Consider the following 23,196-nt stretch of genomic DNA (forward strand, 5'->3'; position numbering starts at 1 on the left):
GGCCCTCCCAACTCTGACATTCTGTGTTTTAAGAGCCCTCCCAGCTCTGACATCCTGTGTTCTAAGGTCCCTCCCAGCTCTGAGGCCCCTCCCAGCTCTGACATCCTGTGTTCTAAGGGCCCTCCCAGCTCTGACATTATGGGTTCTAAGGGCTCTCCCAGGTCTGGCTTTCTCTACTTATTTATGCAGTAAGCTTTCATAAAGCACTTACTATGTGCTAGACACTGGATATAGCAAAAACCAAATAAGACAGTCCCTGCCCTCAAGGAGCTCACATTCTGCTCTGTCCTGAGGCCTTCTCCAGCTCTGAATCCTATGAACTTGTGAGTAGGGACCAGCAAACATTTTAGGGGACCTGGATGTGCTGTTCCAAGGTACCACTGGAACTTCAACAGGGAAGAGGCCACACGGGGGCACTTCCGCAAAAGCAGCTGGGCCCAGGGCAGAGGATGCTGGGATCAGGCCCCTGATGCTCCCTCCCCATGGGGGTCTGCAGGAGGACCAGGACCCAGAGGGCTGAAGGCCCAAGCCCCAAGGCAGCCACCTCCAGGGCCAAAGTTGGGGTCACAGAGCCTGGGTGGGCACGTTTCTACTACTTCTTGTCTGAGCGACCTAGGCCAAGTTGCTTCCTTTCTCTGAGCCCTCAATACCCTCCTCTACAACCTGAGGGCTGGACAAGATGACCTCCAACGTCCTTTCTAGTTTTAGATCATTAGATGCTTGTCACCTTCTCCCTTCAAGGATCCCAAGATGGAGCCTTGAGGCAGAGGATTTCAGACCTCACAGCCCTGCTTACTTCCCTCTTCCAGGTCCCACAGAACATGGGATACAGAGATTGCCACTTCTCCCCATCCCCAGCCTTGGGATGGAGGGTGGCCTGTCACAAGATGAGGGGTGGGGGGACTTTAGAGTCCTGCCAGTTACTCTCTCCCAATGGGAATGAGTTCTGCAGGGTAGGACCCTCCTGATTCAGATGGCATGGCCCTGCAGGCAGAAAAAAAATCCAAAACCTTGCTCCCTTCTTCCAGGGCCATCTTCTTCTGCCTCAGTGAGTAGATACAGTGTGGGCCTGGAGTCAGGAAGACTCATCTTCACGAGTTCAAATCTGATCTCAGACACTTACTAGCTATGTGACCCTGGTCAAGTCACTTAACCCTCAGTTTCCTTATTTGTAAAATGAGCTGGAGAAGGAAATGGCAAACCATTCCAGTATCTCTGCTAAGAAAACCGGAAATGGGGTCAGAGAGAGTCAGACACAACTGAAATGACTGAAAAACCTACTCCAAATTAAGTTAGTGACCCAAATGCCCACACTGCCTCCTCCTCTTCCTCTTCTTCTTCCACCTTTCCCCATCACAGAAGTCCTGAAGTCCAACTCACAGCTGCTATTTATTGGTAGCTCTGTACAGAGAATGGCACATGCCAGGAGAGAACCAAAGGCATGCTGGGCTGATGTGAGAGGGTACTATGTGAGCTCCTTGGGGCTCCTCTGCAAGACCCAGAAAGGGGAAGGAGGTGTGGGGAAGTGGTGAGATGAAGGGGCCAAGATAAATTCCAAATCTAGGAATTCAGGAAAGTTCTAAATGCTGAGAGCCTCGATTCTCAAAAGCCACTGCCACACAGGCCATCCATTCATTCTTTTGCTTGGTCATTCATTCATTCACTCACTCATTCAGTCACTCATTCATTCACTCAATCATTTACTCACTCATTCATTCATTCATTCAATTGACTTTTATTAATTGCCCAGTACTTGGGGGGAAAGGTAAAAAGTTTAGATACAAAGGTTGTCAGCAGGGTTAGGGGATGAGGAAAGATCAGAGAACTCAAGGTGGTTCCAGAGACTTCTTTTAGCACTTTGCACAGGCTCTGACATCTCTGCCTGAGGCTGATGGAGTTAGACACCCTCCTGGGGCATTGGCTCTCTCGATCTCAGTGGACCCTCTTCTGGGGGCCTAGGGAACAGGTGCCCTGCTGTATCGGAAAGAGATGGAAACTCCCTCAGCACAGCTTCCCAGGCATAGTTGGGGCTGCCCAAAGTGGGCTGCGTTTGGAGCATCATGGTTTCAATCCCTTACTCTGTTTCTTGTCACTTGAGCAAATCACCAACCCCCATGAAATGAATAAAAAGAGGTGGGAGGTGGCTGGGGTGTGGGGAGTGAACTAACTGAGCTCATGGGTCCCATCCACCCCTAAGGCTATGATTCCATTGCCAGAGACACAAAGTGGTCTAATGGAAAGAGCACTGGATTTGGAGAGATGGGCCCTGAGTTCAGATCCCAAACTGGGCTAATTTTGAACTGTAAGACCTTAAACATGTCCCTTCCCCTGCCTGAGCCTCAGCTTCTTTCTCTAAACTGAGGGGGCTACTAGCGATGATCCCTCTGGTTCCTTTCAGCTGTAACTCCTGTGATCTATGTCCAAAGGACAGAGGGACCCTGAAGATCAAGGATGTTGTAGGGCAAAGACCTGTCTGGAACTGGGGGGCCCTCACCAAGAACAGGGCATCCTGGTTGTCAGCCAGCGCCTGCTTGGCCAGGTAGCGCTCTCGCTTCACCCGCAATGCCAGGTCTGCAGGCACGTCAGGCACCAGCCAGGCTATGAGCCGAAGGAAGAAAAACACAACATGCTGTAGGGGACACAGAGAAAGAGATGATGGAGACACAAAGAAGGATCAGGGTATAGAACGGCGAGGGAGAAGCACCACGGAGACCTCGGTTCTGCTGGTAGAGCCAGCAGCTCTCTGCCTGGGGGTGGCTCAGGGCTCAGGTACTTGGCAGGGAAAGGCAGAGAGAGAGGGGAAGAGTAGAGAGAGGCCAGACTTCTGTGTCAGGAGAGACTCGGGTTCAAATCTGGATTCTGGCAATTGCTATGTAACCCTGGGAAAGTCACTTTGCTCAGTCCCAGAGCCTCAGTTTCCACATATGTAAAATGGGAATAGCAATGATCACATTACAGAGTTCACTGGATAATGGTGAGAAAAGCACTCTGTAAACTTTAAAGTGTTAAGAAATGGGAATTATCATTATTACCATTATTATTATTATTCATAGCCATAGAAGAGGGCCCTCAAAAGCCCCCTAGTCCAACCCTCTCATTTTCCAGACAGGGGATTTGAGGGCCAGGGAGATTCCAACCCCAGCTGACACTATCTCTGTGGCCTTGGGAGACCACTTCCCTTCTCTGGGCCTTGGTCTCCCCTTCTGAAAATGAGGAGGGTGGCCCTTCCAGCTCTAGATCTCTAATACTATGGTCCCAAGATAATGTTATCATCCAGGACTGGTCAGTCCAGTGGCAGCCTGGAGGTGGTGGTTGGGGATGGAGGTGAGGAGGAGCATGGGAAGGGTCAGCCCCTCAGCTCAAGGGTTGTGACTCAAATGTTCCTACCTCAAATGCCAGGATGAAACCCAATCTCACAGCCAGCAGTTTCCAATAGAAGAGGGTAAAATCCCCAGTTTCATCCCGGAAGGCCTTATACCTGGGGTCAGCAAGGGGAGGGAAGGGGGCATACCATAAACATCCTAATAAACACATGCCCCTTCCCCCTGGCTTCTGCCCCTCCACCCTGCCCCTCACCCACACCTGCAGGGGGTGTGGTTTCCCTGGGCCAGGTAGGTTCGGGGTGCCTGAGCCAGGGTGAAGTTGACATAACCCTGCAGATGAGCGTGGTGCTCATACTGGTATAGGAGACGGGGCAGGAAGTCCGACGTGAAAGCAATGAGGAAGGCCTGGGGGACAAAAAGGGTCATGGGGGAGAGATCTGTTTGGGGTCCCCAACATCCAGTGGCCCAGGACATTCTTGCTTTGTCCTTCTCTGACTCTCCAAGGTAGAGTCCCAAGCCTCTGTTGCCTGGTTCCCAAAGTTTGATTTCCCATTTCTGATCCCCAAGACCCCATTTCCCATCTCTGATCTGTTCTCTGATCCCTGACTTTTGGATTCCTAGACTCTGGTTCCTGGGCTTTGAGCTGATCCCTAATCCCTCATCTGACCTTGGAGCTCCTGATTTCTGCTCCCCACTTCATGAGCTCCTACTTCTGATCCTGATCTCTAATCCCCCATCTTCGATCCTGATTCCTAATCTTGGATCACCAATAACAGTTCTCCAATGCCTGCCCTGAGGCCCCGATTTCTAGTCTCTGATCCTAATATTCGACTTCTGAGCCCCAAATCTTAGAGCTCTGATTCCTGATTCCCACTTTTCTGCTTTCTGATTCATGATCCCTTCTCCTCGCCTTCCCTGCCCACAACCCTGGCTCACATTGATAATGACGGAGAGATGGGCCATAGTCTCCAGGATGAGCAGCCAGACGCCGATGCCCTGGGCCCGCTCAGCCACAGGCCGCCGATACTCACACACAAACTTGTGGGCATCCAGGCGGATCTCCACCCAGTTGTTCAGTAGTGCAAAGAGAGGTGCGAGGGGGAAGGCAGCCACAAAGATGGTAATGAAGCCAAACTGCAGCACTGCGGGGAGTGGGAGAACTGAGGGTCAGGTCTCCCCTGGACCTTGTGAATCTCAATAGAGCAAAGTCTTTTTCATTTTTTGCCCTAGTTTCCCCAGTACCTAGCATGGTGCCTAGCACAGAGCAATAAATGTTTGTTGATTGACTCCTTGGTCTTGCAGATGCTGGGTTCGTGGGAGCTCAGGTCCCAAAGGCCCTACTCCCTGTTGAGAGCTGCCTGGTCTACTAGTCACTGCCATCAAATCCCACCTCCCCCAATAGGGAGGGGCATCCTGGGGTGTGCCCAGCTCACCCATCTCCAGGTATTCCTCAAACAGCCCTTCGCACTCAATGAGTTCATAGTCATCCTCCCAACGTCGGGGGTCATGCCCCACTTGGGCTCCCCACAGGCCCGCCAGTTGCCGCTTCTGCCACCAGGCTTTTATCTTCCTATGGACATGGAGCATTGTGTGTGTGGTTTGTCCTTCATTCTCAAGGAGAACCATGACATCGGGAAGATGATGCCATGACTTGCAAGTAAATTGGATTGAAGTGAGGCAGGGCTGTGCAAAGTCACCAGTCTCACTCTCTCCTTCAGAGCCACCTGGGTCCACTGACCAGATATAGATTAGGACGACTGGAGATGAACCAGCACATGGAGGGTGGAAGAGGGAAAAAGGAAGAGCTAGGGAACTCTGATGGCCCCCAGGGATGAGTTTTCCCCCTATGCAGGCCCCACCTGGCTGTTGCCCCCTGACCCGCTCAGGGCCTACAGGAAACTCACGGCAAGACAAATTCCTCCACATTGTTGGCCAGCTGTTTGCCCACCATGATGATGAACAACTGTTGAGCTAATTCAATGAGGCAGCCACCAGGTCCACACTGTGGGCACCAGAGAGAAGCCCCATCACCCTGTGTCCTCAGGGTATAGGACAGGGACTGTCTATCCTCCCACACTCACAGGTGGAGAAGGCTATTGTCGCCTTCTCATACCTCTTGGCATGAGACACATTCATTCATTCAAAAAGCATCTAAAAGTTCCTCTTAAGTGAGAAACTGTGGCCCAGTGGAACACCTGGGTTTCAGTCCTGCCTCTGACACTGATTGGCGGAACTTCCCAGTGTCCCAGGCAGGTGTTCATCTGCATTGATGGAGTGACTTCCCTCACCAAGGAGTTCCCCACACCTGATTAAAGCACAGGTTAGGACCACAAAGACCAAACAGAGTTTACATTGGGTTGAGAGGAAATATTCCTTGTTACCTTCTGTCTCATGTCCTTCCTTTATGGATGCTGGCCCTGACACACCCCAATCCACAGAGGCTGCAGAAGTCAGGGGAAGCATGCAGGGTCAGGGCAAGGGGCCCTCCTGGGCCTGCCTGCCCAAGAGGTACTCACATCCTCGTTCCTCATGCCCAGCAGTGTGCCATATTGTCCAGGGTAGCCCACGAACCTGCAAAAAGCCCAAACCAACAGTTGGACTCACCGGCCAACACCAAATCTACTCACAAACAGGCCAAGAATTCATAAAACTTAAGTTGTAAGAACCCTTAGAACATAGAATGTCAGAGCTGGGAGGAACCTTAGAACACAAAATGTCAGAGCTTGGAGGAACCTTAGAACACAGAATGTCAGAGCTGGGAGGAACCTTAAAACACATAATGTCAGAGCTTGGAGGAACCTTAGAACACGGAATGTCAGAGCTGGGAGGGCCCTTAGAACACAGACTGTCAGAGCTGGGAGGAACCTTAGAACACAGAATGTCAGAGCTGGGAGGGCCCTTAGAACACAGAATGTCAGAGCTTGGAGGAACCTTAGAACACGGAATGTCAGAGCTTGGAGGGCCCTTAGGACACAGGATGTCAGAGCTTAGAGGGATCTTCGAACACAAAATATCAAAGCTGGGAGAAGTCTTAGAACACAGAACATCAGAGATGGGAGGGATCTTAGAACACAGCGTTAGAGCTAGGCAAGTTGGCTTATTATGCCTTAGGAAATTCTCTAGGACTTCTTATACTAACTAGCATTGTACGGCACTTTAAGGTTTCCGGCATGCTTTACAGATATGTCTCATTCGATCCTCACAACAATCCTGGGAAGTAGGCGCCATTATTGTCCCCATTTTACAGAAGAGGTCTGTAGGCAAACAGGGTGAAGTGACTTGCCCAGGGTCACACAGCTAGGAAGTATCTGAGGCCACATTTGAAATTCCAGTCCAGCTGCCACACCCACTCACCTGCCTTTGAAGAAGGCCACATAGAAGGGCGAGGAGTAGAAATTGACAAACTGGAAGATGAAGACTTTAAAAGTGAAGGCATCTTCATGAAGGGTCTGGGTCCGGTGCATCTCTGGGGGATTTGTGGGGAAGGGATTTTGTAGTCAGAAGTCCAGCTGGGGAGAGACCCAAGCCCACCCCTAACATAGTTCACCTTTCCTGCTTCTCTCATGGCCCCCAATATTGACCAAAGGGGTTTCTGACTTGCTTTCCTTTCTCCACTCTAGGAACTCCCAAGAGCACTTCACAACCCTGTGGGCTCTGGAGACCCCCTGGGCACCAAATACGGTGGCAGGAGAGGCAAAGTTTCCCTTTAATCTCAGAAACTCAGAATCTCAGAGTTGAAAGGAATCTTAGAGACCATCCATTCCCCCCGTGCTTGAATTAAAACCTCCCTTCCCCCATCTATAACATACAGGACAAATGGTCACCATCCTCTGCTTGAAGGAGGTGGAGTAGATGAGAACCTGGACAGGGAGTTAGGCAGAAATCTCATCTGACAATGACTAGCTGGGCGACTCTGGACAAGTCCCTCAGTGCCTCATGCCCCTTAGTTGCCAAATGAGGGGGGTGGATTTGACAGCCTCCAGGGTCCCTTCCAGCTCTATATCAATGCTTCTAGGAGCTCCCAAGGCAGACCGTTCCCTGGGTGAACAGCTCTAAATGCAAGCAAGTTTCCCTCATGTGGATCCTATGTTCTTATTTCTGTAACTTTCCTCCATAGATTCTAGTCCTTTTCTCTGGCACCATGCATACTATGGCCCATTCCTCTTCCAATATGTGTCAGACTTGAACTCTGATCTTTCTGATTCCAAGGCTGGCCTTCTCCCCACTATGTAGTTCTGCCTCTCCAGTACCTGGCACAAAATAGGTACTCAATAAACGGTTGCTGATCGATTGCATAGTTTTAGGGCATATTAAGTAGATTGTAGTATTTGGAATGAGGTCTGCTAATCCTACAGCCTGGTCAAGACCCGTCTGCAGTCCTGGGTTCACTTCTGAGCATCCTTTTTTGTTAAGGACATTAAAAAGAAGGAGCATGTCCAGAAAAGGGTGACCATGATGGGCAAGGAACTATAGACTGTGTCACCTGAAATACTATTTTGCTGTAAGAACAATGAAGGAGATGGTTTCAGAAAATCCTAGGAAGATTTATATGAACTGATAGAAAGTAAAGTGAGCAGAAGTAAAGAAACAATGTATCCAATAACAGCCACATTGTGAAGATAATCAACTCTGAAAGACTTACGAACTCTGATCAACAGAAAGACCCATCACAATTCCAGAGGACTCATGGTGAAACATGCTATCAGTCTCCAGATGGAGAATGTGTGGACTCAGAGTACAAAAAGAAACATTTTCTTTTCTTTATTTTTCTTCTTTGATATGGCTAATGTGGGAATTTGATATTTGTAAAGCATTTTGTTTTCTTACTTTCTTAATAAGCGAGGAATTAGGAGGAGGGGGAGAGAACTCAGATAATGATAACTATTATTATATAATAAATTAAAATAAATTTTAAGAAATTAAAAACTATACAAATTGTGGCCTGGTTGAAGACACGAGTTAAATGTTTAGCCTAGAGAAGAGAAGATGTGAAGGGGTTTGTCTTCAAGTATCTGAAAGGCAGTTAGCTTTGTTCTACTTAACCCCAGGGAGCAGAACTAGGAGGTAGAGGTAGAAACTACAGAAAGATAGAATTAGCTTTATGTAAGGCACAATTTAGAAAGAGTGGTAACTCTCTGCAATGATTAGAGCTATCCTAACGTGTTATGAATAAGCTGCCTTGGGATATTGCTGTAGGATTGCTGTTTGTTACTAGTGAGGCCTAATGGCTAAGGGGAGTCAAGTAAGACTAAGGTTCACATCCTACCTCTGACTCTAAACTTCAGTGAACCTTAGACAACTCTCTAGGGCTTAGCTACTAAGTCACAGAAGGGGTGCAATCTGCTTTGGGGAAGGGAGTTTCCCACTCTGGGAGTTCCCAAATATGACAAAATCAAAATTCAAAAGATCACAGACTCAGAGTTAGAAGAGATCTTGAAAATTACCTACTCCAACCCCCTCAATTTACAGATGAAAAAATTGAAACACAGATAGGTGAGGTGACTTGCCCAAAGTCACACAAAGCCAAGATTTGAACTTGGGCCACTTGACCTCACTGGAAGACTTCAAGCAAAAGCTACTGTTCTTTTGTCAGGTACATTCCTACTCAGGTAGAATCTAGAAGATCTTCCAAATCTGAGACTGCACATCTGGTTGACATGCTTTGTGATCACATTGGACAGATGCCACAAGACTCCCTTGAACCCCTGCCCTCGCCCTGCCCCATTTAGTTACTGACCCCATTTGGTGAGCTGCTCTGCTAGTGAGGTGTATACTTTTCCCATCAAGAGAATCAGCACCAGGTTGAGGAAGGTACTGCTGATGTTGGCAATGTTGCCAGCCTACAAAGCAATCGTTGCCTGGTTACCTGGGACTGCCTGCCCTTCCCTTCCCAGAGCCCACCCACACAGCCCACACCCCCATGCCTGCTCATCTTCCTCCAGGAGCTCGTGTATAGAGCCCACCAAACACCAGGGGACCAGGACCCAGGGAGGTGCCTCCCCAGGGTAGGTGACAGGGACCTTAGAACATAATGTCAGAGCTGGGAGGGACACAGGGTGCCAGGGCTGGGAGGGCCCTTAGAACATTCAGTGTCAGAGCTGGAAGGGCCCTTAGAACACAGGATGTCAGAGCTGGGAGGGCCCTTAGAACCCAGAATGTCAGAGCTGGGAGGGAGACCTTAGAACATGGAATTTCAGAGCTGGGAGGGCCCTTAGAATAGAGAACAATTAGGCATGGATGGGATCTTTTAAGATTGTTTCCTCCAGCAAAGGAGTAACCTGAGGGCCTAAGAGAAATTAGTTGCCCAAGGTTACCCAGAAGGTAAGTGGCACAGCCAGGACTTCAGGTCATCAATTTTTCTATTACATCATCTGCCTGGAGGCCAGATGTGGAAACAGGAGGAAGGGAAAAGAGAGGGACAGAGCCACCCCCTCCCCATGCCTTCCTCTTCCCTGCCCTTCAACAGTACTTGCCTGGGTCATGAGCACAGGGTTGCCTGTATGGAACATCACAATACTGACGATGCCACGGTACATGATGACAGACACCAGGAAGATCATCACCACACACAGCTATGGGGCCAGAAGCATGGGCAAGTCAGTGCGTGGGAAAAAACTGCCCATCACCCTCTCCATTTGTTGGCTAGGCCGCAGATCCTTCTCCTCCCGTCCTTCCCACTCTGGCCCTTCCCAGGTTGAAGCCATCCCAGGCTTCCCTCCTACCTCCCAGCTTCTCACCATGACAAGGATGGCCATGGATCCAGTGACTATGCGTGAGAGGCGGGCCCTAGGAGGGAAGTAAGGCTCCTTTAGTCCAGTTACAGGGTTCTGAGCCATCTGAGGTGCCATAGCTGCAAACTCTGGGCGGGGACGTTCCTGCCAAAGACAGAGGACAGGGCAGGGCTTAGCTGGCTGGCTTGACATCCTGAATGACCTAGGAATGGCCAACATGGAAGGAGAAAGGACAAAGCTGAGGGGAAACTGGGGGTTTTGAGGCTAAGAGCCCTGAGGACACTGGAAACTGGAGGTCTTACTATGTCCTCCATCTCCAATTGGAACACCCTTCCGTGTCCAAATCCTCCCTCCTTCAGATGCCACCTCCTCCAGGATGCCTTCTCTGATCTCCGATAATAACCCTATTTAGCATTTTTAAAAACCACCCATTTCAGGAATAGACCGAAATGCAAACAGCACAGGATTTGGAGTCCAAAGGGAAGGGAAAGAAAGGAATAAGTATTTACATAGTACCTCCTAGGTGCCAGGCACTGCTTTTTACAAATATTGTCTCATTTGATCCTTACAACAACCCTGGAAGAACAACCCGGGTGTTGTCATTATTCCCATTTCATGGTTGAGGAAACTGAGGTGGACAGGGGTTAAGTGACTTGCCCAGGGTCACACTGGTATTAAGTGTGCAGGAGTGTGTAGCACTAAGTGTCTGAGGCAGATTTGCACTCAGGTCTTCCTGATTCCAGGCTCAGTGCTCTGTCCACCGTGCCACTAGCTGCCTCTAAGAAAATCTAGATTCCAACCCTGAGTCTGCAACATACTGCATGTGGGACATTGGGCAAATCACTGAAACTCTCTAGCTCTAAATCTATGGTCCCATGAGTCCTCTTATTACTAACATTACCCTCTTTTTATCCTTTTTGATGGGGTTCAGATAGAAATAGCCCAAGGACAACTTGCTGTTTTGCTATTACTCTTTTATAGTTTAGGTTCTTCAAACTATGACTCGGGTGAATAAAATCTTGTATTTCACAATTAAGTAAGAGTATTGGGATGTAAATCATCTTAGGCAGATTCCTAGGACAACTCCAGCAGCAGGCAAGATGATGGGATTGATCTGCACCCTTTCCTGTCCCCATATGGTTTTGATTTCTTCTTGCTAGGTCTCTATATTTTGGAAGTTTTACGTTCTATGAGGTTTGGAGATTATGAATGTTTGCTATGGCAACACCTGTTAAAACATCATTCTCAGATTTATGTGTGTCAGTGCAACACCTGGGCACTCATGAGTAACAGTTTCTGTCTGTAATGATGCTACTATTCCAATACTTTGTTCTTTTCCCATTCTGTGGAGAAGCTAGATCAGGTTACATCATCCCTTGCCATGCCTGTTCTGTCATTTATCATATTAATGGTGGGAATGCTTTCTATTTCTTATTTATTGTGTCCATATAGGTAGCCAGGATTTTTTTTCAAGAGTTCTCCTTCTCTGATTTCCCCAAGTCTCTGTGATTGAGTTTTTGATGGATATTTAATGGCCTATTTGGTTCTTTGCATTGCTCTGAATCCTATTGTGGCCTTAACTTTGGGACTTTTGCTTTTAATTGTTGATTAAGGATGTCGATAACTTCTGATACACCTTTGCTTTCTGGATTCCATTCTACTTGCTTCTTTTGGGATATCTTTAATTGGGTGAGATGGTGTTCACATTTCCTATGGTACATACCAATTAGTTACTGATGTGATCTTTCAGTGGCTTTCTGCAGATCTCCAATAGTTTTCTTAAGCCAATTCTGCCGTGGTGATATTTGACCATGTCATTAGGAGTATTCCTAGATCACTCCAGTTTTCTTCCTCTGGTCCTTACTGGCAATGGTCAAAGCACATACTGTTGTTGCACATAGGTACTAGAATGCTGTTACACTGTCAAATATAATGGGTTCCTTCATGTGTTCCTTCATAATAGAACAGATCCAACATTTCTCTGATTCAATCACATATACCTTGCCATCTTGAATGGCCACCATTTACTCAGTTGTTCTCTGTGTCAAGCTGATCATCATGAGGGTTTTGAGTGAAGCCAATCTGTAGACCTAGGCTGTTCTGCCCATTTCTTAGTTCCATAGGAACAGTTACATCACACTGGCCAGGTGTGAACCCAATCAGTGGTATCACCAGATCTCAATCAGCCAATATTGAGATCTCTGCCAGTCCTTCACAGCTACCATGGTGGAATTTATGCTGTTTGTACATAACTGTTTGCATGTTGTTTCTCCCATTAGACTGGAAGCTCTCTGAGAGCAGGGATTATCTCTTATCCCCATCACAAAGAACAGTGCCTGGCACATAGTAGGTGCTTAATAAATGCTTGTTAACTTGACTTGGTACACAGTGCTTGTTAGACATCACCCCAGCTAACCTTCCCTTACTTTGCTGTTGTCCCTGACTCAGGACATGGATGGAGGGTTGGCTTCTTTGGGGGTATTGGGGAATTATTTTTATTATTGTCATTGTCATTATCTTATTCCCTTCATTTTCAGTAAGATCCAAAGAGAAAAGATCCTGTGACAAGTGGCTCTCCTGTTAATATTGTATGAGTGGATAAAAAGGACAGTTTTGTGAGGGAATGAAAGTATTAGGATGGAAAATAACCCCAAGCTCCCTGCAAGTATCCTTGGGACAACTCCAATAGCAGCCAGAATGATAGACACAGCATGTACCTTATCCCATTGCCACATTCAGTTAGCCAATCAACATTTATTAAGCTCTTACTACATTCCAGGCATTGTGCTAAGAAGTGGATAAACATGAAAAAGAAAATCCCTGCCCTCAAGGAGCTTACTGTCTAATGAAGGGGGGTGATAACACACAAAAGGAAGGAGAGGGAGATGGGAAGGTACCCAGTTTAGGGGCATGATGGAGTCCGTTCCAAAGGAGTGTGGTCATTTGGGTCTATATATTTTGAAAGCTTTTCTTTCTAGGCAGCTTGGATATGATGAGTATTTGGGTTAGCAACATCTACTAAAAACACTGTTCTTGAGTCTTCTGTGGAGCAATGTTATGTCAGGATGATTGAAATCAGCAGGTCTGTTTGTGCTGGTTTCAGAATGGTTTATTGCCCAAGTTCTCCAGGATACATTGAGATCTGTATTTGTTGTCTGATCATGAAAGAGAGGAAGCTTCTGAGGCATAACTCTAGACCAAGTCTTCTTAGATATTCATTAGTGCCAAATTTTTACACCATTGGTGATGACGTGTTTCAATTTCTATCATCTCCTTGCATAATTGACACTTAACATGAAGACCTTTCTTCTTAAGAAGAACCCCTCCTTAATTTCTGATGGCAATGACCTGGTCCTGAATTGTCATCATAAACCTCTCCATGTCCAGAAGCAAGTCCACATGACTCAGATATTTTTTCAATACTATAGACTGTTGGTCAATTTTGCTTGGATGTTGGCCATGCAGGGCCTTTTGATTCTATGCCTAGATCTTAGCCATATTGTTTATTTGTTTATTATAGACCATTTTATTCTTATGTCTTCAAGTGGTTTCCCCTGACGTAGATTTCTTGAGGTCAAAGATTGTGTCTAATTCTTAGGAACATAGGAACTAGAAGTGAAAAGGATCTAGAGACCAGCTACTCCAATCCCTTTATTTTACTGAGTCCTGGAGAAGATAAGGGACACAGCTATTAAGTAGAAGTAAGGAGAGTCTCCAGATCCTCTGACCTACTATGCCACACTGTCCCCCCCCCCCTCTGAATCCCCCACAGTCCCTAGCCAAGAGTCTTAGTAGGCTTTGGTCAGTCTTTGTAAACTGATCATTGGAAACTATCAAGAATTGAGAGAAATGGGCTATCTGGAATACAGGGCCCCTGAGAAGTGGGCCAAGGTGGCCCTGAGATTGTTTCTCCCAACAAGGGATTGGGAAGGAGCCCATTGTGGGGGTCAAAGAGGGGGAAGTTACCTCCTCCTCCTGGAAGTCTGCACAGTCCCAGTGGTGGGCCAGTGTGGCGTTCTTCCGCCTCCAGTGCTCCAGGAAGGCCATGGCCCAGAAGGACATGAAGATGCTGAAGAAGACGGTCCCTGGATTGTCAAAGAGGTAGCCCAGCTAATGGGGGAAGAACGAGGGAGCTAGGGTGGGCCTGGGACCCTAGTACCCCAGGCTCATTGATCACAGAATCTCAGGTCTAGAGCCAGAAGGGACCTCAGTGGCCATCTGGGCCAAACCCTTCATTTTTCAGATAAAGGCCAGAGAGGGGAAAGACCTTACCAAAGGTCACCCAGCTAGTAAGCAATGGTTAATAATAATAATAGCTAGCATTTATACGGCACTTTGAGGCTTGCCAAACAGTTTACATGTTATGCCATTTGAACCTCACAATGACCCTGGGAAGCACTACCATTATTCCTATTTTGCAGGTTGAGGGAACTGAATCTAAGGGAAGTTAAGCCAGGGGCACTGAGCTAATAAGAGTCTTAGGTAGGATTTGAACTCGTGCCTTCCCAACTCCAAGTTCAACACTATATCCCTTGCGGCCTACAAAGCCTACTAAACCTGTACCTCCTGACTCCAAATATAAAGTGTTGGCCACTGCTTCATGATCCTGGGGGACAAGGTTACCAATTCAATTCAACAAATATTTATTAAGTGCCCATTGTGTGCCAGTCATGCTTGGCACTGGTGATACAAGGACAGATATGAAAATAGCTCCTGCCCTCGAGGCGCTTAGAGTCTACAAGACAATTCGTACACAGATAAGGAAATACAAAATATGTGCAAAGTAAATTACCAAGTGATTTGGGGAGGTGGCAGGAAGTACTAACAATTGGGGGAATCATGAAAAGCCCCTTGTAAGAGGCGGCACTTGAGCCGATTCTTAAATAGAGCCGGGGATGCCAAGTGGAAATGGTGAGGAGGGAGAGCATTTGGGCTTGGAGGACCGAGCGCCCAAGAGAACAGTCAGAAACGCCACATCCTCTGGGGAACAGTGGGTTGCTGGGTTGGAATGCACAGTGCATGAGGTGGGGAAATGGGAAATTAGTCTGGAAAGAGAAGTTAGAGCCAGACCGTAAAGGACTTTGGATGCCAAAAAGAGAGGCTTCTATTTTATCATGGCAATAGGGAGCCATTCAAACTTCTTGAGCAGGACAGCAACTGGGGGGAAAAAATGAAAATTAATTTTTAAAAAAGCACTTGAGTGTTTACTCCACTCCAAGCACTGTGATAAGAAATGAATATAGAACAGAAAAAGCAATGCAGGCCTGGAGCTTAAACAAGCCCATGGTCCAATGGGGGAGACAATATGTTTGGGGCAGGGAAGATGGAGGGCCATGGCGGCCTGGGAGCCAGGGTGGATTATACAATCAGACAATCAAATGTACTTTTGGAATATCGACTTAGTATCAATTTTAGTAGGAATATCGATTTAGTAGCTGCATGGAAAATGGCTTGGGAAGGAGAAAGACTAATTTCCAGGTACCACAAGGTGAGCTTCTACGCCCAGCTGGATCAAATTCCACCCCCCCCCCAACCCTTAATAGCATCCTGGCTCACCTTGGCCATGGGGCAGATCTCCGAGATGTTCCAGGTGGCACAAGTAGCACAGAGTGGGCACATGACGAAGGTGCCCCCACTGGCGCAGATCTCCTCCCTGAAGGCAGAGGCTGAGGCTGGCTGAAATGCCCCCTTTACCTGCCCTCCCCACTCTAGTTCCCAGGTGCCTGCCTGGACACATGGCTAGGCTACTCCAGGCATGCACTGCAGACACTCACGCAGGGGTATTGGTGCCCATGGTGAGGAGGCCTGAGAGGAAGACCAAAGTGCCCACAATGGCAGCAGGCAGTAGCCAGGCAGTGTAGAAGCCTGGAAAGGCAGGGAACAGGGTGATAAGAGCCTGACCAGCACCCATCCAGGAACCCAGCCCCTGACCCTATCACCACCTTACCTAGCCAGGCAAAGTAGATAGCCACCTTCTCCCCAAAATACTCGCGCACATGGTCTAGAGGCTGGTATTTGTGCCAACAGCACCAGCGTGCCCAGTAGGCATATAGCAACTGTCGAGGGTTCAAGTCTGCACCAGGCACATGATACCCAGGCAGCTCAAAGGGGCCCTGGGAAGGAAGACAGCCAGTTGGCAGGGGTGGCCAGAATCATCAGAAATGTCATTTCACATCTGGAAAACACTTTCCACGCTTCATGTGCACTTGATGCCAGCGGTCATTGCCCAGGCACCAAAGCCTGTTAGACCCCTTCCCCAGGGAGATGTCTAACACATCTGGGACCTTCTACCTCATGCAGTGGGAAGGCAGCAGTGTAGACCCCCTCAGCCAGCAGGCGAGCAATGCCTATCTCTGCATGTTTCCTCTTCCCATACACTGTGCGCGCCAGGATCTCTGCCACCTGCGGAGAGAGGGACCCCTTGTGTCCAACTGTACAGTGGGGAGGGGCCATCTCAGCACCCACTCCAACCCTCTTTCCCCAACGGGCAGTCACTCACCACACGGTGTCTCTGGGTGTTGGAGAAGTAGGAATCCGGGGAATCACTGCCTAGAAACCTGCAGAGGAGGCAGAGTCCAAGGCAGGTCACAACCCTGACATTCAAGGTCAGTACTCCATATTGACCAGGGCTAGAAGCAGGCCAAAATACCCACACCCAAAGCTGACCCAAGCTAGAGGTGGAAGCCAGGCTGCCCAACTTCGCAAACGGAGGCACAGACTCCCTTCCTCCATTCCAGTTAAACTAGGTGACTAGCCCAGTTTCCCATATGTAACACTCCACTGACCATCTCTACATCTTTGCACAGGTACTCTCTCATGTCTGGAATGTATTCTCTTCCCTACTTCAGCTCACAGAATCCTTGATGTTATTCAGTCACTTACATTCATGTCTGACGCTTTGTGACCAAATTTGGGGTTTTCTTGGCAAAGATACTGCAGTGGTTTGCCATTTCCCTCTCCAGATCATTTTACAGATGAGGAAACTGAGGCAAACAGGGTGAAGTGACTTGACCAGGGTCACACAGCTAGGAAGTATCTGAGGCCACATTTGAACTCAGAAGATGAGTCTTCCTGACTTCAGGTCCAACACTTTATCCGCTGCACCATTTAGCTGTCCCAGTCACAGAATCCTTATCTTTATTCAAAGCACAGCTCATGTGACCTTGCTCCTCTCCCAATCCCCCTAATTGTTAGAGTTCTGTCCCTTTCAGAATTACTTTGTATCATCCTTCGTTTTTATTGATCTTTGTACATGTTATATTTACCGCTCCCTTCCTCAATAGAGACAATTAAACAAATAATAAATATTTATGAAGCACCTACTATGTGCCAGGCACTGAGGATCCAAAGACAAACATGGAAGTGAAATTAGATTTGCCCTCGGGGAGCTTACATTCAAAGTACAACTCGTACACAATCAGGTTACACAAAATTTAATGCAAGGTAGATGGGGGGGGTGGGGAGGGAAGGGGGGAAGCACTGGCAGCCAGGGGTAATGTGGGCAGGGATTTCATTCCATTTTGTCTGTACCCTCACCACCCAGCCCAGTGCCTGGCCCAGAGCGCGTGTTCACTAAAGGTTTGCTGAACTCAATCCCACTGAGTTGGCAGGGGGAGGGTTCACAGCTCAACAGGAGGAGGAATTTCCCAACCCTGAGAAGTGACAATGAATGAGTCCATGGGCAATGACAGGGTACAAGCAGAAGCTGGATTCCGTCTAATTGGACAGACATTTATCAGGCACCGACTGCATGCAGAGCTCCCTGCTAGATTAGCCACCACGGGGCGTTTGGCATCAGGCTGGTGCTGGTTGAAAGAGTCACTCTCTGAGGTCCCTTCCCGGCCTGAGCCTCTTCTCACGCCAGGTTCTTAAGGGGATGGGGGCGGGGAGATGGAGCTGGGAGATAGACAGTGCTTGGAAGGGGAGAAACTGGCCTTTGGGCCGGGGGTGGCTACTCACTTGCTGAGTTTGGACCTTCGGAAGGCACAGGTATAGAAGTCCAGGGGCTTGTTGGGTACGTGTTGTTGGAACGGGTTGGGGAGGTGGAGTTGACGCAGGATCTCAGCTGAGCCATCAGTGTCCGGGTTGGGCTGGACCTGTGGAGAGCCTTTCCTGGTCCCTCTCACCAGCCCCCCAGGATGCAGCGGAGGCAGGGCTCCTCGGTCCTGCTCTCCTGCAGCCACCCTCGCATCCAGTGCTGGGAGCTGGCATTCAGCAGCTCAGTTGCTTCCGAGGCCCTGGAGCCTGCCCATGCCCAGGCCCACAACCCACCTGCAGGGGTGCCCGCATGCACAGGTCCTCCGCGTAGTAAATCAGCACTTCCCAGGGGGCGCTCAGCTTCAGGTAGTGCACTGCCCTCTGCTCCCCAGGAGTCTCCTCCTAGGTACACGGTGAGGGTCAGAAAGACCCAGACACCCCAACCCCCCCGACCAGGGGTCAGGACAAACACCTGTCTATCCATCCACTCACACATACAAAATCTGACCTAACAGCTGGGAGCCATGGAGATACAGAAAGAGGGAAGGATTCCAGAATCTGGGAACCTTGGATGGGAGATGGGAGGAAGGGTCCTCAGAGCTAGAACCACAAGTAGGAATCACGGCATGGGCACAAATTCAGTTGTTGTTGGGAAAATACCCCAGAGTCTGATGCTGTCAAGCTGAGTAGCTCCATGGGGGACAACAGATGGGCTCCTGGTGATGGGGTAGAGGGGTGGTGTCCTACTAGCATGCAGCAATGCAGAGGGTTAGCGTAGGGAGGAAGTATGCCCCACGATGCTGGTACCCTGGCAGCGAGGTTCTAGCCCAGTCGGAGCTCTGCGTAGAATGTCAGAGCTGGGAAGAGCCTTAGACAATTCAGTCCTTCCGAGGAAGAAATTGGGCCCCAGAAAAGGGAATCAAGAAGGTGCCTAGTGACTTATTGGGCACCTTGGCTGAGTGCATGCCCAGGGAGAAGACCAGGAAGGAAAAGACATATGCCCATGCCTTGCTTTCAGGTCCCTTCCCAGCAGACCTGTCCTCACCTCCTCCAGCAGTAGCCCAGCTGCCTGAAGATTCCTTTGGAATTTCTGCCGCCATCTGTGATGCTGGATCCTCTGCCGTTCAGTCCTAGTGAGCCCTGCCAGGGCACCCCTCCCAGGGAGCCACAGCTTCTCCTCCCACACAAGCACAAAGTCTGTTGGGAGGAGGGTCCTAAGTGGACACCTCCTCTCCACTCCCCTCTCCCCAACTCTTGTTCTGTACCTAAAATGAGGGAGATCCTTGGGCATTCAGTCAGTGGGAGAGAAGAATATGAGAATTAAAAATCATTGACTTTCAGCCTAAAAACATGTTAGGAAATAGGGTCAGAGTATAGTTCAAATATGTGGTAAACATGTGAAGCATGAGTAGTTGGGATTGGATTTGAGAAAACACTTCCTACTGCCAGGTGTGTATGGAAGGCTGGGTGGAGAAGTAGGATGAATTAGAAGTCCTTCCTGGAGGCAGGAGCATGGGTGAAATGACCCCTAGCATCCCTAAAGGGTTGACCCATCTCCCTCTCACCAACTTCTCACCGATCTTGGTTTTCCGATCTCGGAAATAGTTGCCCCTGGAGTCTAGAGAGGAGGTGTAGGAGCAGGGGATGAAGATGGGGCTGTCCTCCTCCTCTTGCTGCCACTCCTGGGGGGCATGATATGAGCTAGAGATGCAGCCTGTACTACTGTGCCCAGCTCCACCTCCAGTGCCAGCTGTGCCAGCCCCTCCCTCCCACCCACCCTCCTACTGCCTGCTAACTATAGAGCCTCGAACAATAGAGCTCCTGTCAGGGATCTGAGAGAAGGCACCCCTCGAAACCCCACTCCTCCCCCCTAACTTTCCTCACCCCTAGCCCTTAACTTCCCTCCCCCAAAGTCATCTCTCCCAGCCCTTTACTCCCTAAGAGCTATTAGGGAGCTCCCCGCCCCATTCATCCCAGTAATTTCATTTCTCTCCCAAGTCCTCAACTCTCCCAGTCATCCCTCTCCCAGTTCTCAACTCCCCCAGGTCTTGACTCCCCACTCATATTCCCCAGATCTCCAAGAATTAGAAATGAAAAGAAATCCAAAGGCCATATTAGTGCAACCTGCACCTTGCCAAGAACCTCCAACAAGTAAGTGGTTATCCCCATCCTTTGCTAGAAGACCTCAAGGAACAGAAAACTCATTATCTCCCAAAGCAGCTTATACCATTTTGGGATCACTCCAATTGTTAGGAGGTTTCTCCTTACATTCAGCCTGAATCTGCCGAGCAAAACCCCTGGCAAGCCATTCCAATTGGGTTTGAAGTTCAAATTGGGTTCGGATCTTTAGATTAACTGTTCTCCAGCAATGGCTAACTCAATACCCTTTGATGAAGTTGATTTGTTGACCCTAAGTGTAGAACCTTTACATTTAGTCCTACTAAATTTTCTTATAATAAGGCAAATTCTACATTCTCCACCCCCCAAAAAATTCTTTTTCATCTTAGTTCACCTCTATCCTAGACAGATCTTTTGACATCTCTACCCTGTCAATGTTCTTAACTCTCCCTCCCAGCTTTATGTCTTCAGCAAATCTGATGAGCCCACCATCTATATCTTTATCCAAGTCACTGATAAAGACAGAAAGCAGCCCCAGGGTCAAGCACAGATCGCTGAGGCACTCCACTGGAGACCTCCTTCTGAGTTAAAATCAACTATTCTTTTGGACTGGCCATTCAATCATTTCTAAATTCCCCTAACTGTACTATGATCCTGCCAATATCTTCCATCTTGTTAATCATGATAGCATGAGACACTTTCAAAAATTTTGCAGAAATTTAAGTTATAGCTACAGCATTTTGGATTTACCAGACTAGAATCCCTGCCAAAAAGGGAAATCAGATATTGGTATGACCTGCTTTTGATGGATAAATGAATTTTTTAATAAGTCTTTATTATGTACTGTGCTATGTGTTGGGGATTTAAAGAAAGGTGAGACAATTCCTTCCTTCAAGGAGATTTCATTCTAATGGAGGAGATGGTGCCTAGAGATGAAGGCGGCCAGAGGCCTTTTTGCCTAGGAGGCTGAGTAGATGAAGCCAGGCTGGCCTTTAGCGATCATTGTTTCCTTTCCCAGATGGCCCCCTATCATCTTTTTAAGAACATTTTCTAAAATTTTGCCAGGAATTTGCCAAATTCATCAGGCTACAGTTTGTAACCTCTCCTCCTTTTGAAAATCAGGACATTTGCCTTCCTCTGGTCCCCCCCGCCCCCTCCACCTTCCATCTTCCAAAGATGATGATGATTATGGTGATGGTGGTGGTGGTGGCGGTGACGGTGATGGTGGTGGCAGTGGCGATGGTGGTGACGGTGGCGGTGGTGGTGGTGGTGATCATGATGGTGATGATGATGGTGATAGCTAAAATTCTGTAGTATTCACTATGTGCCAGGCACTGTACTAAGCACCTTACAATTATTTCATTTGATCCCTGATCATGGCTCAAGAGTTACATCCTTTACCTCCTTCAGTACCTGGTTCATCTTGTGCTGATCCTTCCACTCCATCTTCTGCCCATCCCTAGTCAACAACTTCTCCCACATCCCTCACAATAATGTGTCACTCTCTCTTACCAGTAGCCTGCCCCTAAGTCTTTAACTCTACTGCCATCTCCTCTCAGACATCACCTGAATCCCTCCTCAATCTCTGGCCTTTCTTCACCTCTCGGGCTTCATGTGAGAAAGGCATCTCCAGACCCCTCCCTGGTCATGGAGGTCCCAACCCTCACTCCAGACCCTGGTAGGGTCCCTCCAGGGTTTAGGATAGAGGGAGGGTTTGGTGCTAAATTTTCAAAGTCAGTGCCTAATCAGGTTTGAGTTCGGGGTCCTGGGTATAAAAAGGAAGTATGGGGGCTGAGTCAATCATAGGACATTAAAATTATGTGCAAATCACACCCTTTTCCTCTGTTGTTCTCTCTTGGACAGGTTCGGCTGAAGGTGGGGGGCAGGACAGGTGGGTACATCCAAGCCTTCAGATAGTTCTAAGGCTCTGGAGAGGGGCTGATACATTTGGTAAGTTTTAGGAAGATACCTAAAAAAACTCCCCTCTTGTTTTCTGAGTAAAGAAATTGCCATCACACTATTCTTTGGAAGATGTGGGATCTGGTAGGTCCCTACTCAGTACACAGCATGCTGCCCCTTCACTGCTCCAGACATAGAACCATCCCCGTACCTACGCAACAACACACACACACCTTAACACACCATGGCTGGAGACTAGCACGTTATTGATCACCTGGACCAATGCCCTAATTTTACAGAAAGGGAAACTGAGGTACATCACTAGCAAATGACTTGGTCAAGATCACACAGCTGAATCCAGAACTTGAACCCAGGTCTCCTAACTCCCGAGCTGGTGTTCTTTCCATGGCGTGTTAGCAGAACTCTCCCTCCCTTCTCCTCCACGCAGAGCCTGGCCAAGAGTGCCGTCCCATGGGGTGTCAGTGGTGTCAGTGATGCAAAAAGGGCATCTGGAGGATCAACGCAGGCAGCCCCCTGGGACTGTTCTTGCCCTTCATTAACAGTTCAGCACCCTACCCCCACTCTGGGCCCAGCACTCACTTGGGCAGTAGCACAGTGCACCCCATTCCGCAGAGATTCCCTAGGGAGATGGGCTGATCCTTGCTCCAGATCAAGCAGCAAGTGGACATCCTGCTTCCTGGACCCTTTCTTCTTCATCCTGCTGACAGAAGGACCAGCAGGCTCCAGATGTCCCCACACCAAGCAGAGTACAGGGGACCCAGGGACTGGGACTCAAAGAATGTTACTTCTCATTTCAGCAGCATCCCTGGGAACAGGAGGGAGGGAGGAGGGAGGATGCTACACCGTATTTCCTCACATCCTAGCAACCACAGAGCTCCTAAGGGGAGGGAGCCGCTCCAGATGGGGTCCCTAGGAGTCATCAATAACAGCCGGTGTTTATTACATAATGTGGCACAAAGCTCTTTCCTCACAACACCTCTGCCAAGGGGAGTGGAAGAAAGGTCTGGACCAAGGTCACCCAGCTGGTAACTAGCAGCACTAGGATTAGAACCTGTCCTCTGGCCCAAATACAGAGTTCTTTCCCTTATGCCACACTGCAAAGGAAGTGATGTTAGAGGGGTAAGGTC

General features: G+C 48.6%; 1 protein-coding gene across 1 annotated transcript; it reads right to left on the reverse strand.

Annotated features, from left to right (window-relative positions):
- Positions 1-388: 388 nt before the first annotated feature.
- LOC118836422 (anoctamin-7-like) lies at positions 389-22,765 on the reverse strand. Its single transcript, XM_036743726.1, has 23 exons — positions 22,649-22,765; positions 19,608-19,713; positions 19,077-19,228; positions 18,326-18,433; positions 18,014-18,150; positions 16,554-16,611; positions 16,346-16,456; positions 16,002-16,167; positions 15,829-15,919; positions 15,611-15,707; positions 14,021-14,164; positions 10,061-10,198; positions 9,797-9,895; positions 9,061-9,163; positions 6,678-6,789; positions 5,840-5,894; positions 5,228-5,325; positions 4,757-4,893; positions 4,260-4,465; positions 3,583-3,728; positions 3,388-3,478; positions 2,495-2,629; positions 389-490 (listed from the first exon to the last, which is right to left on the reverse strand). The coding sequence occupies exons 1-23, from the start codon at positions 22,763-22,765 to the stop codon at positions 389-391; spliced, it is 2,709 nt and encodes a 902-aa protein (XP_036599621.1).
- Between the last annotated feature and the right edge of the window lie 431 nt (positions 22,766-23,196).

The sequence above is a fragment of the Trichosurus vulpecula genome, chromosome 2, assembly GCF_011100635.1.
Source record: "Trichosurus vulpecula isolate mTriVul1 chromosome 2, mTriVul1.pri, whole genome shotgun sequence".
Taxonomy (NCBI): domain Eukaryota; kingdom Metazoa; phylum Chordata; class Mammalia; order Diprotodontia; family Phalangeridae; genus Trichosurus; species Trichosurus vulpecula.

Excerpts from the sequence above, each read along its gene's own strand:
- LOC118836422 (XM_036743726.1), bottom strand. The coding sequence starts at position 22,765 with ATGAAGAAGAAAGGGTCCAGGAAGCAGGATGTCCACTTGCTGCTTGAT. Across the intron at positions 19,229-19,607 it reads AGATCGGAAAACCAAGATCG|ACTTTGTGCTTGTGTGGGAG; the intron begins GTGAGAAGTTGG and ends TCCTCCCAACAG. Across the intron at positions 15,920-16,001 it reads TATCTACTTTGCCTGGCTAG|GCTTCTACACTGCCTGGCTA; the intron begins GTAAGGTGGTGA and ends CTGCCTTTCCAG.